The sequence below is a fragment of the Schistocerca nitens genome, chromosome 4 (genome assembly GCF_023898315.1).
Source record: "Schistocerca nitens isolate TAMUIC-IGC-003100 chromosome 4, iqSchNite1.1, whole genome shotgun sequence".
Classification (NCBI taxonomy): Eukaryota; Metazoa; Arthropoda; class Insecta; order Orthoptera; family Acrididae; genus Schistocerca; species Schistocerca nitens.
The window spans coordinates 967,884,158-967,904,911 of NC_064617.1; the positions used below are offsets into that span (position 1 = coordinate 967,884,158).

Sequence of the window (20,754 nt, forward strand, 5' to 3'; positions counted from 1 at the left end):
TGGGTAATTTGATGGTAAGGCCATTTGGGTGGACTCCGTGAGCCAAGCAACAATGCAGGAATAGTATGTGGGACTGGGTTCTGACTAAGGATAAGGAAACTTTCCTCTATTGGCACAGATGGGAGGAGCAAGGATCCATGCTGAAGGATAAAAACGCATGAAAAGAACCTAGAAATATGTACGAAAAATTTGCTAAAATATGCCAAAATACCTGGGAAAAATAAAAAAAAGTATGGAACACATGAAGTATGGGGAAATAAGATGAAACCTGAGGGAGCCAGCCCATAGTGAGAGGTGAAAATGGACTGAAATCTATGTGAAAACTCAATGGGAACAAAGATAAAAATAAATAAATAAATATAATTTGGGTTGCAGGTTGGCGGGTAGATGTGTATGAAGAAGGGGGACAGCATAGTGACTAGATTTGGTGATGTTAGTATGTACAAACTGGAGTAAGAGAGGAAAAAAGTGGGTGTTGGGGAGGGGTTGGCAGGATGAGGTACAAGTTTGTGTGACACAGGAAGGTACAGAAAATAACACGTGACAGTACACAAGAGTGACACAAGAAGGGTGATAAATTTGAAGGACTAGGGTTAATGATATGGGCAGGAGTAATATGGGACATGAGATGCTGCAGCAACAATCAGCATGGTCATGTAGTCATGTGTTGTGTCAAGATGAGACAGTTGATACAGGTGTGTCTCGAAGGTCAGGCCACATGGTGAAGTTTGGATGGTGATATGTAAAACACAGGAAAAGAAGACAAAAGCAAAGGATGGACACTAAGTATAGTAATACATTAGAAAGTAGTAACAAAGGAAAACAGCACTGGATTACAGGATGGAAGAAAAGCTAGTAGGCAAAATCAAACAATGGAAAATCGAGGATGGAATAATGACAGTATTATGAAAAGGATAGATTACTACTCATCATATAGTGGAGATGCTAAGTCACAAACAGGAGCAATAAAAAGACTGCTTAACAAGTGAGCTTTTGGCCAAAAGACCTTCTAATGAGACAATGTAGACACACGGGTTCATGGAAATGCAACTCATACACACAAAACCCCTCATCTGGTTCAAATTCAATGATGACATCTTCGTGATATGGATCAATGGTGAGAACACTTTATCCACATTCCTCCAGAGCCTCAGCACCTTCTCCATCATTCACTTCACCTGGTCCTAATCAACCCAACAAGCCACATTTTCCAATGTTGACCTCCATCTCGAAAATGGCTACATAAATACCTCCGTACATATCGAACCTACCAACCACCAGCAACACATCCACTTCAATAGCTGTCACCCACTCCATACCAAGAAGTACCTTCCATACGGCCTAGACACCCATGGCTGTAGTGTACACCAAGATCTAATTGAGGCCTTCACAGACCATAATTACCCTCACAGCCTTGTACAGAAACAGATCTCCCATGTCTTATCTCTCCAGTCACCCATCACCTCACAAAGTCTGCCGTCTGGACACAGAGGAGCATTCCCCTTATGACTTGGTATCATTTCGGATTGGAGCAACTGAATTACATTCTCTGCCAGTGTTTTGACTAGCTCTTGTCATGCCTTGAAATGAGGAATGTCTACCCACTACCCTTCCTACTCCTCCCACTGTGGTGTTCTGCCGCACACCAAATCTACATATCCTTGTCTATCTCTTCTCAATCCGTGCTCATAAGCCCTTGCCTCATGGCTAATATTCCTGTACTACACCTAAATGATAGACCTGTCCCACACATCCTCCCATCACCACCTGTTCCAGTGCAGTCACAAGCATCACCTATTCCATCAAATGCAGGGCTACCTGTGCAACCAGTTGCATGACCTACAAGATAATCTGCAACCACTGTGCTTCATTCCATATGGGCATGACATCCAACAGTCTGTCTGTCTGTGTACAAGGCTACTGACAAACTGTGGCTGAGAAGCAGCTGGACCACACAATTGCTGTGACACAGCCCAACATACAGCCTTCTATTCCATTAACATACCCACAGTCTTTTTACTTATCTCCTTTTCCACCTCTCTCCTCCTCATGCCCTCCATCTAACATCCAGACTACACCTAGTTGTCCTATCCTCTCCCCACTTCACCTCTGTATGCTCTCACAAGCAGCATTTTACTGTCCTCCACCCCTATCCTGCTAGTTGTGCCTTTCTGTGACTCAACAACTGCTCTATATTATTATTATTATTATTATATTTTTATGTGCATCATAACAATGTGCTTATAGGCACTGTGGTCAGAATAGTTGCCTTAGTATAATCTCTGAAAGGTTTTCATAATGGGCAGTTATTTGCATTGTTAGATTTATATGTGATTTGAAATCACAAATACTCTATTGATGCTCACAGAAATGATCAAGCCAGGCAAACAAACAGTCCAATGTAATCACACTGCATTGGCATGGTATATCACAGATACTGGATCAGCAAAGCCCAAATACATCTTATAAAACTATCAAGGAGAACATGAGTTTCACAGGTTGTTTGAAAACAGAGTTACGTGTCATTTTTCTCATTGTGTGGTTTTTTTGTGTGCAAATACTGCACCATTACATGAAAGATATGGAACAGTTAAGGTTCACCTGAGCCTACTTAAAAGAGTTTGCAGTTGTGTCTTTGCTGATTTCAATACATATAACATATTTAATTAGTTGATCTCTCTATACCAGATAGTTTGGATGTCTTTTGAAACAGTCTTTAATCTGTGGAAAGTCCAGGATGGAATAACAACAACATTATGAAAATGATAGATTGCTACTCACCACATAGAGGACGTGTTGAGTCACAGACAGGGACAATGAAAAGACCACTAACTTTGAAGCTTTCAGCCAAAAGGCCTTTTTTGCAAATAGAAAACACACACGTAAGTACAGTTCATACAGAGATGGTCACTGTCTCCAGCCGTTGTGGCCTAACTGGGGACCAGAAACCAGAACTGTGTCTGCTGCGAGTAGTAATCCAAGGTGTGTGGTGTGGATACGAAGAAGGCATGGGGTGGAGAGGGAGAGAGATAGCACTGCGGAAGTGGGAGACGGTATTGTGCTGCCTATGAGTGCATGCAGGGGTGTGGTTGAGACAGGATAGTACTGCTAGATGTGAAGTCAGAACAATGTTATTTCTGGGAGGGAGAGGAAGTTGGAAAAGGGAAAAGAATAGTGTTTATCGGCAGTATGAAGGTGTGTATAGTGCTGGAGTGTGATAGGGAGGGGGATAGGTAGGTGGAGGACTGGTACTAACAGAGTTTGACACCAGGGGGTTGCTGGAATGAAGGTTATGTTGTTGCAGGGAGAGTTCTGACCAGCACAATACAGAAAAGCTGATATTCCGGATGGCACTGGTTGTGAAGCAGTCATTGAAGTGAAACACATTGTGTTAGACAGGATGTTTAGCATCTGTGTGATTCAGCTGTCTCTTGGCCACACTTTGGCAGTGACCGTTTATGTGCTGGACAGACAGCTCGTTGAAACTTCCTGGCAGATTAAAACTGTGCGCCGGACCGAGACTCGAACTCGGGACCTTTGCCTTTCGTGGGCAAGTGCTCTACCATCTGAGCTACTCAAGCATAACTCACACCCCGTCCTCACAGCTTTACTTCTGCCAGTACCTCATCTCCTACCTTTCAAACTTTACAGAAGCTCTCCTGTGATCCTTGCAGAACTTGCACACCTGAAAGAAAGGATATTGCAGAGACATGGCTTAGCCACAGCCATGGGGAAGTTTCCAGAATGAGATTTTCACTCTGCATCAGAGTGTGCGCTGATATGAAACTTCCTGGCAGATTAAAACTGTGTGTTGGACCGAGACTCGAACTCGGGACCTATGCCTTTCGCGGGCAAGTGCTCTACCATCTGAGCTACCCAAGCATGACACACGCCCTGTCCTCACAGCTTTACTTCTGCCAGTACCTCGTCTCCTAACTTCCAAACTTTACAGAAGCTCTCCTGTGAACCTTGCAGACCTAGCACACCTGAAAGAAAGGATATTGTGGAGACATGGCTTAGCCACAGCCTCGGGGATGTTTCCAGAATGAGATTTTCACTCTGCAGCAGAGTGTGTGCTGATATGAAACTTCCTGGCAGATTAAAAGTGTGTGCTGGATCGAGACTCGAACTCGGGACCTATGCCTTTCGCGGGCAAGTGTTCTACCATCTGAGCTACCCAAGCACGACTCACGCCCTATCCTCACAACCTTACTTCTGCCAGTAACTCGTCTCCTACCTTCCAAACTTTACAGAAGCTCTCCTGCGAAAAGTGAACATTTGAACATTTCCCTGCAGCTCTGATTTCTCATATTTTATTACAATGATAATTTCTTCTTATGTGGGTGGATGTCAATAAAATATTTTCACATTTGGAGGAGGAAGTTAGTGACTGAAATAAAAGGAACCAATTATTAATTTATATCAAGTATAACCTGTACCCATACTAACATTCAGGAACTATCTACTTTAATTTCAATACAAGACCAACTACTTCTAATAGCAACAGAAGTGCCACCACAAATTGTATTTAATATTTCCTTTAAGAACACTGTTACATCCTTTGTAAAAATTTCAACTGAACTTATCTCTAGCTTTAGCCAGCTTTCAGCACTTATAATGATTTGAGCTACAAAGCTTTTTATTAGCACTTGGAGCATTGGTTCTTTCCCAACACAGATAAAACAGGTTGCAACTACAATACCAATGGTTCCTATGTCTACCTTCTCCCTCCACTATATTTCCTCTTCGTTATTTATTATTAGCTGACATATCCGCATTGCCAGGGTATTTGTTTCGCCAGATTTCTATTAGAAATGAAAACAAAAAATGCCTTATGTTTGTAGTGTAATATTAAAAAAAATTGCATTTTCATGCATTCATTACAACATCTTTGAAATTGTGAAACAGTCATACAGAGAAATATGATTAATTCACAAATGTATAAGTACACTATCCAAATTAAGAAACATAGTATTTCTGTATGCTGGGCACAGCTGTTTCACATGGCTACAACACAGTTTTATAAATATCTCTGTGGCAACACCTCTAATAGCTCTATAGACAGCTATTGTTTTCACCCACAATCATTTGAGTTTCTCTGTTGAAAGCTGTCAATAGCGCTGCCAAGTGTGAGGGACTCATCTTCATTAATTGGGTTTGGATGGGAATATTTTAATAAATCAAACGCAGAAATAATCCTTAGAATGTGTTCTTTAATTACCAATATTCACTTTTCCACATAATCACCAGACAATTGGATACATTTCTGCCAACGATGAACAAGTTTTTGAAGCCATCGTGGAAGAAGTTGACACTGTTTCTCCAGTCACAGTTCTCTCAACGTCTTCATCAGAAGCATAATGATACACCCACAGATTGTCTTTCATTATCAGGATCAGATGGAAGTCAGTCGGTGCTAAATCTGGACTGTATGGAGGAGGCCGTACGGTGGTGAGATCGTCTCTGAAGTTCTGCTGTGGTGGCACGTGAAGTGTGTGGCTTGGCATTGACATGTTGCAGGAAAACATTTTGCTTTTCCTTTTGGACCCTTGTTAGCTATAGTTTCAGAGTTCGCAGCATTGTGATATAACACTCTGAATTCACTGTTGTTCCACAATCGAGAAAATCAACATGGATAACACCATCTGCACCCCAAAACACTGTGGCCACGATTTTTCCAGCTGAGAGCTGTGTCTTGAATTTCTTTTTTTGGGGTGAGTCTGTGTCGATATTCCACAGAATAATGTTTTGTCTCTGGGTCGTAATGGTGTAACCGTGTTTTGTCTCCTGTCACAATCGAATGGAGAAAGGAATCACCTTCACTCTCGTAATGCGAGAGGAGTTCCTGTCAAGTTTCAAGTCTGTGCACTTTCATTTCAGGAGTCAGAATCTGGGTGGGGTACCCATCATGCACAGATCTTCAGATAGCCAAGCAAAGCAATAATGTGACCCACACGTTCTTGTGAAATGCCAATTGTGTTTGCAGTTTCTCTCTGAGTGATACAACAATCATCCTGAATGAATGTGTCAAATGTTTTGCTTGTGATACTTGGTGGTTGCTGTCACAGGATGTCCAACTCTTTGTTTGTCACACAGGTCAGATGTTCCTGCCTCAACATCTTTAAACTTACTCACCTAATGATGCACAGTAGTCACATAAACACAATCACCATACATTGCTTTCATTCTCTGACGAATCTCCTTTGTGGTGACACCTTCTGTTGTCAAGAATTCAATGACTGCACGTTGCTTAAATCGCACTGACTGACCGTCTGCACAGGGTTCCATACTTTACACTGTAACGACACAACTGTTCAATGCTAAGGCTTCCTGCCAACTGGAGCTATAGAGAAGAGGTTACGGAACAAGCCACTACCTGGTGCATACCGACGCTGACAACTGTTGAAGAGTTATGAAGGTGGAGGCATTACTTTTCAGTCAATCCTTGTAGAAGTGTCTTTGTAGTAAATAAGAAATGTATTAAAACAGCATGCATGATGTGGCAGTTTTCAATCCCAGTGTTTATGGTGTCATATCTCCTGAACTACGTGTAGTGCTTTGATATAATTTTGTAGGTGTATTTATCAACACATGTGGACACTGTCTGCAAAAAGTTTTGCAGATAATGTTAGTACCACAGAAGTAATAACTTTAAACATCATGCATGGTGTGATAGTATTTCATGCAACTCATTGTTTACGAGGTAATATATAGTGAACTATGATGATTCGGTAGTTCTTACTGCCACAGCATTTGTTGCCTGATGGTAAGGGATATGTGTTCCAAGTAGTTTGGTTGAAATCAGCTCACTGCTTTAGGACGACACACACACACACACACACACACACACACACACACACACACACACACACACATAGATATGCAGGGTGATAATTATTGATCTACATGAAATAAAATCATCATAACATCTGAACAGCTTGTGTTAGGATGTTCAAACTCCACAGCTGGCCATGGGGGCATGATGGGAATTAGTACGCGCTCTATGGTTGGGTTCACTTTCATTTGGATGAATTTGTCAATAAGCAAAACTGGCTTATTTGGAGGACTGAGAATCCACATTTCATGATCAGGAAGTCTCTTCATCCCCAATGGGTGACTGTGTGATGTGCAATGTCCAGTCACAGAAGAATCAGTGCAATACTCCTTGACGGGTGGTGACTACGGAACGGTACGTGGAGGTTTTGGAAGATGATTTCATCCCCATTATACAAAATGACCTGATTTCAACAAGATGGGGTTCATGCAAGATGAAACTCTACCCCATCAAAGCAGGAGAGTGTTTGATTTCCTGGGTAGAACTTTGGGAACCACATTCCGGCTCTGGGCACCCAGAGACCACTGGCACGGGCCTTTATTGGCTGCCATATTCTCCGCGTCTGAGCATATGCGGCTCATTTCTGTTGGGCTATATTAAAGACAAGGTGTGCAGCAATAACCCCAAAACCATTTCTGAGCTGAAAACAGTCATTCAGAAGGTCATTGACAGCATTAATGTTTTGACACTTCAGTGGGTCATCCAGAATTTTGCTATTTGTCTGTGCCACATCATCGCCAATGATGGATGGCATATCAAACATGTCATAACCTAAATTTGGATATCTGTAGTGACATTTACATGTTGAATAAAGTGTGTGCATGCCATAGTTTGTATCTAATTTATGTTTTTTTCATACAGTTCAATAATTGTCATCCTGTGTGTGTGTGTGTGTATTTGGATTAAAATATATGGCTTAGGAGTGCTATATTTAAATGAGTTTAACAATCTGTGTAATATTTTAATGTGAACTAAGCAAAAAATATGTGACAGATGATTAGCTATGTCTGAGACTGAACGCCGGGCAGATGGACGAGCACAACGTGTTCGAGCTCGGAGGAACAAAGCTAATGCTCGAGAGAGGCATCGTATGCACGGACTCAATGCTGCACTTGATCGTCTACGCAGGTGATCATTTCATGCTTTTTATGGATTAACTTAGCCAACAATTCTCTCTCATTCCTATATTTTTTGAGAAAATATATATATTATATAATGAATAAATCATATTAAACATATCTTATATTTTGAATATAATAGAGGGAAACATTCCACGTGGGAAAAATATATCTAAAAACAAAGATGATGTAACTTACCAAATGAAAGTGCTGGCAGGTCGATAGACACACAAACAAACACAAACATACACACACAATTCAAGCTTTCGCAACCAACAGTTGCTTCATCAGGAAAGAGGGAAGGAGAGGGAAAGACGAAAGGATGTGGGTTTTAAGGGAGAGGGTAAGGAGTCAATCCAATCCCCGGAGCAGAAAGACTTACCTTAGGGGGAAAAAAGGACAGGTATACACTTGCACACACACACATATCCATCCCCACATACACAGACACAAGCAGACATTTGTAAAGGCAAAGAGTTTGGGCAGACATGTCAGTCGAGGCGGAAGTACAGAGGCAAAGATGTTGAAAGACAGGTGAGGTATGAGCGGCGGCAACTTCAAATTAGCGGAGGTTGAGGCCTGGCGGATAACGAGAAGAGAGGATATACTGAAGGGCAAGTTCCCATCTCCGGAGTTCTGACAGGTTGGTGTTAGTGGGAAGTATCCAGATAACCCGGACGGTGTAACACTGTGCCAAGATGTGCTGGCCGTGCACCAAGGCATGTTTAGCCACAGGGTGATCCTCATTACCAACAAACACTGTCTGCCTGTGTCCATTCATGCAAATGAACAGTTTGTTGCTGGTCATTCCCACATAGAAAGCCTCACAGTGTAGGCAGGTCAGTTGGTAAATCGCGTGGGTGCTTTCACACGTGGCTCTGCCTTTGATCGTGTACACCTTCCGGGTTACAGGACTGGAGTAGGTGGTGGTGGGAGGGTGCATTGGACAGGTTTTACACCGGGGGCAGTTACAAGGGTAGGAGCCAGAGGGTATGGAAGGTGGTTTGGGGATTTCATAGGGATGAACTAAGAGGTTAGGAAGGTTATGTGGACGGCAGAAAGACACTCTTGGTGGAGTGGGGAGGATTTCATGGAGGATGGATCTCATTTCAGGGCAGGATTTGAGGAAGTCATATCCCTGCTGGAGAGCCACATTCAGAGTCTGATCCAGTCCCAGAATTATCCTGTCACAAGTGGGGCACTTCCCTACAGCCTAGGTCTTCGTGGCAAACAAATCTGCTCAGTCCGGAATCCCTGAACCATTACATCAACAACCTGGAAAAAGCTTTCGCATTCCGCAACTACCCTCCTGACCTGGTACAGAAGCAAATAACCAGAGCCACTTCCTCATCCCCTCAAACCAAGAACCTACCACAGAAGAACCACAAAAGTGCCCCACTTGTGACAGGATACTTTCCGGGACTGCATCAGACTCTGAATGTGGCTCTCCAGCAGGGATACGACTTCCTCAAATCCTGCCCTGAAATGAGATCCATCCTTCATGAAACCCTCCCCACTCCACCAAGAGTGTCCTTCCGCCATCCACCTAACCTTCGTAACCTCTTAGTTCATCCCTATGAAATCCCCAAACCACCTTCCATACCCTCTGGCTCCTATCTTTGTAACTGCCCCCAGTGTAAAACCTGTCCCATGCACCCTCCCACCACCACCTACTCCAGTCCTGTAACCCGGAAGGTGTACAAAATCAAATTCAGAGCCACGTGTGAAAGCACCCACATGATTTACCAACTGACCTGCCTACACTGTGAAACTTTCTATGTGGGAATGACCAGCAACAAACTGTCCATTTGCATGAATGGACACAGGCAGACAGTGTTTGTTGGTAATGAGGATCACCCTGTGGCTAAACATGCCTTGGTGCACGGCCAGCACATCTTTGCACAGTGTTACACCGTCCGGGTTATCTGGATACTTCCCACTAACACCAACCTGTCAGAACTCCGGAGATGGGAACTTGCCGTTCAGGATATTCTCTCTTCTCGTTACCCGCCAGGCCTCAACCTCCGCTAATTTCAAGTTGCCGCCGCTCATACCTCACCTGTCTTTCAACAACATCTTTGTCTCTGTACTTTCGCCTCGACTGACATCGCTGTCCAAACTCTTTGCCTTTACAAATGTCTGCTTGTGTCTGTGTTGTATGTGGGGATGGATATGTGTGTGTGTGCAAGTGTATACCTGTCCTTTTTTCCCCCTGAGGTAAGTCTTTCTGCTCCCAGGATTGGAATCACTCCTTACCCTCTCCCTTAAAACCCACATCCTTTCGTCTTTCCCTCTCCTTCCCTCTTTCCTGATGAAGCAACCGTTGGTTGCGAAAGCTTGAATTTTGTGTGTATGTTTGTGTTTGTTTGTGTGTCTATCAACCTGCCAGTACTTTCGTTTGGTAAGTCACATCATCTTTGTTTTTAGATATATCTTATATTTTTTTAGATCAACTTGTATACACATTTTTTTCAAAGGCCAAAACATGTGTAATGTATTTATTATGCTGTGGTTGCAAAAAAAATTATGCAGAATTATAAATGTGGCAGCCCAGTTAATTTCTGTTCTTTTTAGAAGAAGTTCTTATTTTACAAGTAAAAACGTGTTCCAGCTATTTTTGTCAACTGTGGGCTCTCCACCAGATCTGAATTTCTTGTGAGCCTCCAAATTAATATACAGAAGTAATGTTGGCGGTGATGTGGGTTAAACTGAAGGAGCAGCGTATATGATGTCTTCTATGGCAGTCAGTGACAGTAATGCACCCAGGATTGTCCGCAACAATAGGGGCAGAGCCAATATTCACCAAGTTAATATGTGGCCAGAATTACATCCTATGGATGTCTGGCAATGGTCAGGACAGTGTAAATGTGAAAGGTATAGGTTGATGACAATGGAATTGAAGAACATGTTGCCCTTGATCATTGACGGCAAGCTGTGGCAGTTACCACAGTGTGACCCTCCCTACCATGACTGTTTTATGTACTGGCAGAAGTGTTCACACTCAGCAGAAACCATGAACATATGGGACACATTGGGGTGAACCATGCTGGGTGAACATTCAGAAATGAGTAATGAATAGTCACTCCAGTTGTTTTTTTTTGGAACTTTTTTAAGTTCATTTGATGTTGCTTCTCTGCAGCATAATTTTCAAATACACTTGATAACAGCCTAATATAAAGGCCAAAACCAGTCATGTGAACTAAATAATGTTAAAAAAAGAAATAACAACTGCAATGGTTATTCATTAATTGCACAACAGTTGAAGAATCAGCATCATGCAGACATGGAAAAACTAATAACTCAGAAATAAGTTGAATGTGTTGGCCCAGACTTGTATGTTGAGCTCACACATCAGTGTAGAGTCAGGAATTAGTGATCCTGATGTCATCGTAGTGACTGTGGTTACAAAAGTTAATAAATCGATCAAGAAGGCTAGGTGAGTGTTGCTGTTAGAAAGAGCAGATAAGCAGTTATTAGCATCTCACTTAGACAATGAAGTGATATCATTTAGTTCCAAAATGATGGACACAGGAATTATAGGAAAAATTTAAGAAAATTCTAAATCATATTCAGACAAGTGTGTGCCTAGGATCAAGGATGGAAAAGAAACAAAATTTAGAAAATGCTGAGGAAACAAAGGCTGTTGCAATCTCAATTCAAAAGAGAACATGCAAATGATGATGGACAAAGTTTAGTAGAGATTCTTGTGTCTGTGGAAAGATCTGTGTCCAAAGCATATAACAAACTCCACTATCGTATCTCAGAAAATGATCTGGTGGAGAACACGAGAAAATTCTTGTTCTGTGTAAAATTGCTAAGTGAGTCTAAGGCTTCCATCCAGTCACTCATTGACCAGTCTAGTGTGGTAGTAGAAGATAGCAGAACAAAAGCCAGAGTTTTAAAGTTGCACTTAAGAAATCATTCATGCAGGAGAATGGCACAAATGTACCATTGTTTGACCATCACGCAAGTCACTTATAGACACAGTAACAAACATCCCTGGTCAGTGGCACCCATAATACAGTTTGTACAGGAGGTGGGAGGGAGGGGGGGGGGGAAGTAGGGGAGAGGGAGGAAGACCAGGGGGTATGGAGTATTTTTAATATTTTGGAAGATTAATGATGACTTTTAAGTAGCCATAAAAAAGTTTCAGTTCCGATCCTGTTAAAATCCTGCATAATACTGACTTTTAAATCATTTTCTTGAAGAAATCACCTGACTATATTATATTTTATCCTTACCCTGACAGCTGGGAGGACCCATGCCCCGACCCCCTCCCCTTTTCCCCAAGCTATGGATGCCCATGTCCCTCGCCAGAGAAACAAGTGAAAGAGTGGAAAACAAATAAGTTGCCAGATCCAGATGGATTCCCAGTTTGATCTTACAAACAGAACACTACAGCATTTGCCCCTTACTTAGGTTGCAATTATTGTGAATCATCCACCCACCGCGAAGTCTCAAGTGATTGGAAATAAGGGTAGGTGACTCCTGATATAAGAAGGATAAAAGCAGGCCTGCAAAATTACAGACCAGTATCGTAAACATCAGTTTGCTGCTGAATTCTAAAATATCTTCTGGGTCTGCATGTGATACACTCTAAGGAAAAAAAGAGGAAAGATACACCATGAAGAAATTAGCTGAATGGATTGGAAATCAGTAGATGTGATGTACATGTACAGACAAACAAAGATCATGGTTTTAGAAACATTGGATCGTTTATTCAAGAGAAAGAATGTAACAAACTGAGCAAGTCAATAACCCACTGGTCCACCCCTGGACCTTACACAAGCATTTATTTGGCTTGGCATTGATTGATGGAGTTATTGGATGCCCTTCTGAGGGTTATCATGCCAAATTATGTGCAATTGACACATTAAATCAACAAAAACTTGAGTTGGTTGGAGGGTCCTGCCCATAATGCTTCAAATGTTCTCAATTGAGGAGAGATCCAGTGATCTTGCTGGCCAATGCAGGTTTTGCAAGCACAGAGACAAGCAGTAGAATCTCTTGTGGTATGTGGTCATGGACATTATCTTGCTGAAATATAAGCCCAGGATTGCTTACCATGAAGGGCAACAAAATGAAGCAAAGAATATTGTCAACATACCACTGTGCTCTAAAGGTGCCATGGATGGCAGTGAAAGGGATCCAGCTATGAAAAGAAATGGCACCACCGACCATCAATCCCAGTTTTTGGGCCATATGACAGGCGACAGTCAGGTTGGTATCCCGCTGCTGCCTGGGTCGTCTCCAGACACACATTCACTGGTCTTCAGGGCACAGTTTGAAGTGGGAATTATCACTGATGACAATTCTACTTTAGCCAATGAGATTGAAGGCTGAAGACCAGTCTGATGATGTTCCAGACAGCAGTGAGATACCAACCTGACTGTCGCCCACCATATGCCAAAACAACCAGAAGCAATTGTTTGGGATGCCATTTGTTTTCATAGCAAGACCCTTTTGGTTTTCATTCACTGTGACCTTACAGCACAGCGGTGCTTCAACAATATTTGACATCCTGTTTTGTTGCCCTTCATGGCCAGCCATCCTAGACTTACATTTTAGCAAGATAATGCCTGCTAGCATATGTATGAACAGATGGAAAAGGCTCCTAGATATGTGAGTGGCTCAAAGACTTCTTAAGTAATAGAACTCAGCATGTTTTCCTTGATGGCAGGTGTTCATCAGACACAAGGGCAATCATCAGGAGTGCTCCATGGAAGTATGACAGGACTGCTATTATTTTCTATATGGCAAACGGGGTGGGCAGCAAACTACAGCTGTTTGCTGACAGTGCTGTGGTGTATGGGAAGGTATTGAAGATGAATGAATGTAGGAGGATACATCTACATCTACATCTGCATCTATACAGTCAGCAGCACTTGTGCATGATCAAAAGGTTGAACATTCACAAATGTATGCCTAAGGTTTCCTTTGGGAAAAAATACATCTGTTGCAGCTAAGACATAGTAAAAGTTAATGCACAAAGCCAGCATGGTAGCTCAGCATACTCGGTCAGAGGGTTAGCTACCCTCTGTAATAAAAAAAAACTGAGTGAACGGATCAACGAAGAACCTGAACGAGTGTCATCCGATGTCCACCCCGAACAAATTCAGCAAACAATATAGAACAAAATGAGATAAAAAAGGTAGCTCAGAGGTAAAATGCCAGACTACAAATCCAAAGGTTTCAGGTTCAATCCTAGGAGTTTTATATCCCATATCACTTCTTTCACCTGTGATAATGTTTTTTGATGTGAAAAATTCCAAGTGCACAATGATTCAGGATCCACATTAAACTTTAGGTTCCCCCTATAACTAACTGAGTAAGTCAGTTCAAAGGTCAGAGGAAGACTCTGGCACATACCACCTCCTATAGGACTGTGCTTAGTAAAGAATTGTGGTGTTCAAAACAATTTTTGGATTGATGGCTACTTTACTTTTAAGACTAGCCACTGGTGCACACCCCTGATGGCCTTCAGCATGTGTGCTTGAAGAACTGCACCATCTACTCTGCTTCACCATTACACTATATGTGAAATATAAGTTTCATCATGCTGTCTGTGACATGGTGGCGGCGAAATATAGAGACTGACAAGATGTGAACTGCAGACAGATGTGCAGTGGGAGACCTTCATTATAAAGCATTTCATCACTACTGTGATTATGACCTCTGCTGTTGTATAAGCCAAGTGACCAACAAAGGGAAACTTCAACCATACATCCACATGAAAAACTGGATGGGATGGAAGAAACCCTGAAAAATCTATGTGCAGGTACTCTCAAGATTCACTGAGTTTGGACCATGTTGACAGTGTGTCTCTTCATTGTGCTGGTAGTGATGGAATTCAGTAGGTTGTATGGCGGATGCAATAACAATGGAACACTGAGATGATCACTGGCTGCCCTGAAGTATTTGGGAGGAGGGGTTCAATATCTACTGGTATGGTTCAGTTTCTGCTGAGCTAGAAGCTAAACTGCAATGCAGCACCCATAACCTTCCAGAGTACCTTTCACACAATATCAATCAATCCAATGAGTGCAGCTTACTTGCTATACAGAAGCCAGCTAAAGACAGTACTTTGCCTCCACTGTCTTGAGGGCCAGCAGTTACAATATTCAATGCTCTGTGTATTTCTGTCACTGGACCCAGTGGTTATCTGTAAAAGTGGTTATCTGTAAATAAGGTCAAGAGATCTGGTAAGTACCTCTGTGGCGCAGCACGTTACTTTTTTTACCACCCTGCCAGTGTCCAGCAATGTTCATTTGTCTAGCTAAAAGCTGTAGTAGAAAATACTAGAGCACTACTGTCTATTACAGGTCGAAACATACATAGAATTGTCCGGTAAACGGGATGTGGCTAGCTACTGAAATAAAAGTTTTAACTCGGCAATGTAAATTTTCAGGTGTATTTTTACGATAAAGATCACAGTTAATACTGCCAAGTCCATACTAAGTAGCAACACAATGTAAAGTTCACACGCACACCACAATCACACACATAGCCAGTTTATGGTATTTACGCCAGTTACTGAAGTTAATAGAGTTCACCGGATTGTTTAGTTATGAAAATGCTCGCTCAAATGTTGTGCTCTCTGCTCTACATGTTTTAACTAACAGTCAAAAGCAATAATTTTGATATTCTGTCCAAAATTCCACATGACTTCCACTATACCGTTCACTTAAATACACTTTGTACTACTTCGTGAACTCGTAATTAGCATTTTTCCGTGATTTTACAGTACTTTCATTGGAACTGCTTTCAATGAGATGTTACTAGTTCGAACCCTCAGCCCCGACCCCCATAGATCACACCAAAGGCTTTGTTCCCAGCATATATTGGCGCGAGCCTGCATTTTTCTGATTGGCTGATATCACAAACAGCAAATCAGGTAGCAGTATTATCCTGCACAAACCCGCACTTTACTTCAATGACCAATCATAGTAAAACATTTCTTTCAATGGCAATTGCTAAATAAATAAATTTAGAAAAGTATTAAATATAAAATTACTCCTTTTGAAATTGCCAAATAATTTGTGTTCTACTCACGATTTATTAGTACCATAAACTGACTGCACATTTAATTATAGTAAAACCCCTGTATAGTTTAACTGGTACTTCGTGAATAAACAAAACAGTTTTCTTTTACTTCTGTTCTTCTTCATTCATACAACACTCACACTCCTAATTACTACACATATAAAACAATTATAATTATGCAAATACATTAAATATTAATCAAACATAACTTTACAACATTGTTTTGACTACGACTGCTAGCACTGTCCATCAGCTGCTGACCTCTGCCGCCTACTAATACAACTACGTGCAGCTCTGTAACTCAGGTCCATGTCAGCTGGTGACATCTGTCGATGACTCATGCCTATAACGATATCGTCCTAACAAGTGACAGGAGCGATGTGAAGGCGCTACGCCTCACCTCGCATAATCTTTAAACTCTGTAGTGATATTGACTATAGGAGTAGGGCAGCTCTGCTGTTTGCAACATGTAATTTGAAGCCCAAAATGGTGGGTTAGATCAATGGTGCATCTAGGGTCAAGGTTCACAGTGGCTGCCAGCCCACCACCAGCAACAGCATCATCATCATCATCACCAGCATTGAAATTACCTTACTTTCTTAAGGTTTCCTGAAGGTGAAGGCTACTTGCTGAGGAAGCCACAACACCAATGCAACCACCATAACTATGACTACCACCATTCTCACACAAGCCACTACTATCATGGCATCACCAACTGACCACCATCACAGTCTGCGAAACTCACCCCAGAGGACACAAACCACACCAACATTCCTTATAAGTGAAGGGTCTAATACCCAAACCTTCTGCAGAATGCAAGGCATGAATTGCCATAAAAACTGAGCACATCAAACGATGAACACTACTTGCAGTATCTCCTTGTTAAAAGTATGAAAGTATATGATAACTCCCTATCTAGAGACATAGGATGTACCAAGCTAGTTAAAAAATCACCCACAGTTCCACGTCACTACATTTAGCACTACTGTTGATGGTAGCATGGTTATGATGAGATGTATCACTCACTAAACTGTTCATATCATAGCAGTCATTGCCATCATGATGTTGTGCTCTACTTTCTGGCACAAAGATGTCTGTCCTTACTCCAATTGTTCCATGGTATTTACTGTCTCCCTCTTTCTTGATATCATATTTTAATTTTCAGCCAAGAGTATTACCTGTTAGAATTCAAAATGTTTTTAGGATATTTTCTAATTTCATTCTTGGTGCTGCCCCTTCCCTCACTTCACCAATCAGAAATATGTTTTATTCATTATTTATCTTGCATTCATTGTCTTTAATTAGCTTGTACAGGGTGTCCCAGGATGAATGGTCAATATTCAGGGATATGACAGGAATGATCATTTGAAATCAAAAACTTCATATGAACATAGGCCCTATTCTGAAAGGTTTTTGAAATAGAACACATCTAATGTACATTATTATTATTATTATTATATTCTGTTAGAATAACAGATGTACACATATACAACAGTTAGTAAACATTACAACATTAACTTTACAAAGTATCAATTGAAAAACACATATTTTTAACATATTCACCTCTAAGCATCATTGTACATGTCACATTATAGCTGTTGTACATTTCACAAAAAATGTTCGAATATCCCACTATCAACTTCAGTGCATCTGTGCACTCTTGGAAGAATATGTTGTGTTGCTTGTCTGAATGACTCTGCATGTTCCCTGATGAAGGCAGCAGCATCCACGATGCAGTTCATCACACTTATTCACCTTTAGTTTGTACACCTCAGCTTCATCCAGTCCCATAAACAAAAATTAAAGGCATAAGGTCTGACAATCTTGGTGGCCAGTTAATTGTATACTATGACCAATCCAGCAATTACAGTAAGTGCAGTTCAGATGTTCCCTCACATAGGATACATTTCTGTATTTTGGTCTATGATCACAAACTTGTTAGATCCTCAGACTACCAGTTTCAGTCAGCAATGACCATCTTCATATCTGTATTAAAAACATGGAGCCATAGTGTCTTTGTCAAAAGATTAGCACAAAATAAAAATAAAAATCAAAAATTTTGGCTGATTTTGTGGTAATCTTTTGGTGATGCCACTATGGCTCAATTATATTGTGACATACTTTTAAAACAGATCTGAAGATGGTAATTACAGACTGAAACTGATAGTCTGAGGTCATGATCATAGACGGAAAGAAAGAAATTTATTCTACCGTTCCTGGACCACTGTTCAATTCACTACCATGTTGCAACTCGTTCACTCACATGTTTGGTAAAATGCGTAGGGGCTCCATCATGCTGGAAGTATATTGCAGTCCACATGGTCAAAGGAAGGTCCTCAAGGTGTTCAATAAAGGAATTTTCAAAAAAAAAAAAAAATGCAAGTATTTGTGTTCTGTAATTCACTTTTATAGAATGACTGGACCTATCAACATGGTACTGATTATGCTGGACCAAACGTTGATCGAAAAATGAACTTTGAAATTGGTTTCCACTATGGGGATTTCCTGGAGACCACTGATGATTAATGCATGTGTTGGTTATTCCATTCTGTGCAAACATGGCTTCATCAGTAAACAGTGAAGCAAATGATGACTGTCACTTACACAGTGACAAAATTAAATTTGTGTGGCTTGTCACAGACAAGAAGATTGTTGGCATGCTGTATGTGAAATGGGTACATGTTCTCCACATGCAATGGTTGTTATACACGTGTGCATGGAACCCTAATATGTTCAGAAAGTTGCCATGTGCTGGTAATAGAACAATGTGTTGCTATCATTGCACAGGTTGTTGAACTAAATTCAGAAGAAAACTGAAAACTTGGAATATCTGTTTCATAAAATATGTTGAAAACTCTGGTAAACACTCTGTGATCAGGAATTCAACATATTGGAAGGCGCTGATGGTATTTTTTGACAGCAGCAAAAGCACTAGCATTGTAGAAGCTGTAAACATAATCGCATGTGCATATTCTTCATTGGTGTAGCTGTATGGCATTTTCACCAGCATGCGTACAAACAGAGTTAATCAATGCTACTCTCAGCTATTCTCTTAAACCCTTGCACTACTTCACATTTCATGGACACTATGCATTCAGTGGGCTAATTTAATGGCAGAAAGACATCCTGAACAAAGAGATTGAAAGCTATGAGGCAGGTTGAGTTAGAATAAAATGACAAAGGAGGTTGGGTGGGTAAGACACATATGTGTGTGCCGCAAGCCCAAAACAAAAAGGATACCAAATGTGTTCTGTCTTGGAAACCATTTGGAATAGGGCATATGTCCATATGAAGTTTTTTGCTTCAAATGAGTGTTCCTGTCATATCCTTCAATATTGACCATTCCTCCTGGGACATCCCCTATTTCTATGGAATGAAATTTAATGTAAACAAAAGTGAGAACCTAGTTACAACTACATCTACATGGATACTCTGCAAATCACATTCAAGTGCCTGGCAGAGGGTTCATTGAACCACCTTCACAATTCTCTATTATTCCAATCTCGTATAGCGCACGGAAAGAATGAACACCTATATCTTTCCGTACGAGCTCTTATTTCCCTTATTTTATCATGGTGATCATTCCTTCCTATGTAGGTCAGTGTCAACAAAATATTTTCGCATTCGGAGGAGAAAGTTGGTGATTGGAATTTCGTGAGAAGATTCCGTCACAATGAAAAATGCCTTTCTTTTAATGATTTCCAGCCCAAATCCTGTATCATTTCTGTGACACTCTCTCCCATATTTCGTGATAATACAAAATGTGCTGCCTTTCATTGAACTTTTTCAATGTACTCCATCAGTCCTATCTGGTAAGGCTCCTACTAGAAAGAAAGATAGACCAACTAGTGGAATAAGAAGTAGAGGTGAACAGTTGAAGAAGATGGAAAGTGTCAAGTACTTGGGATGTGTGATAGAGGAAAATTGCAACCATGCAGAAGCATCCTTGTGAAGTGATAGGAGCCCGGTTTGGAACAAAGATAGCCTACAAACAAGCAAAGAAGTAATATGTAGAAGTTACTACACCCCATTACTGACCTATGAATCTGAAACACGGGTAATGAAGAAAAGAGATGTAAGCATGTGAAATGAAGTTCTCAGAAGTACGATACGAGAAACAGGGAGAGAGAAAATACAAAATGAAAGGATAAGGGAAATGATGAAAGAGGAATCCTAGAAGAGCAGGACAGAAAAGTCAAGGCAAAGATTGTATGGGAACATAAAGAGAATAGAAAACAAGAGGATTCCCAAGAAGATACATGAAATGGAGATGAAAAGGAAATGACCCCGAGGAAGACTAAGGGATAGATGTCTGGAAGGTGTGGAGGAATGTGTTGAAAAAAGAGATGAGGACAGGACCAGAGAGAACACGGAAAGATGATGGAAAAACAGTACTAGATGGTGAGGCTTATGTTCCAACATCTACATCTACATTCATACTCTGCAAGCCACCTGATGGTGCATGGCAGAGAGCACTTTGAGTACCTCTACCAGTTCTCGCTTCTATTCCAGTTTCATATTATTCATGGAAAGAAAGATTGTCAGTATGCCTCTGTGTGGGCTCTAATCTCTCTGATTTTATGCTCATGGTCTCTTCGCGAGATATACATAGGAGGGAGCAATATACTGCTTGACTCCTCGGTGAAGGTATGTTCTCGAAACTTCAACAAAAGCCCATACTGAGCTACTGAGTGTCTCTCTTGCAGGGTCTTCCACTGGAGTTTATCTATCATCTCTGTAACACTATTGTGATTACTA

At 41.2% G+C, this 20,754-nt stretch overlaps 1 protein-coding gene across 2 annotated transcripts in view; it reads left to right on the forward strand.

Annotated features, from left to right (window-relative positions):
- Positions 1-20,754, forward strand: part of LOC126253652 (neurogenic differentiation factor 4-like) — a 51,991-nt gene that overhangs the window by 15,457 nt on the left and 15,780 nt on the right. Inside the window, exon 2 of one of the 2 annotated variants that reach the window (XM_049955166.1) lies at positions 7,829-7,963. In XM_049955166.1, the coding sequence (XP_049811123.1) occupies positions 7,839-7,963 (125 nt within the window). In that variant the 5' untranslated portion in view covers positions 7,829-7,838. Of the gene's footprint in view, positions 1-7,123; positions 7,964-20,754 lie in introns of those variants that run through there. The other variant, XM_049955164.1, reaches the window with a different exon arrangement.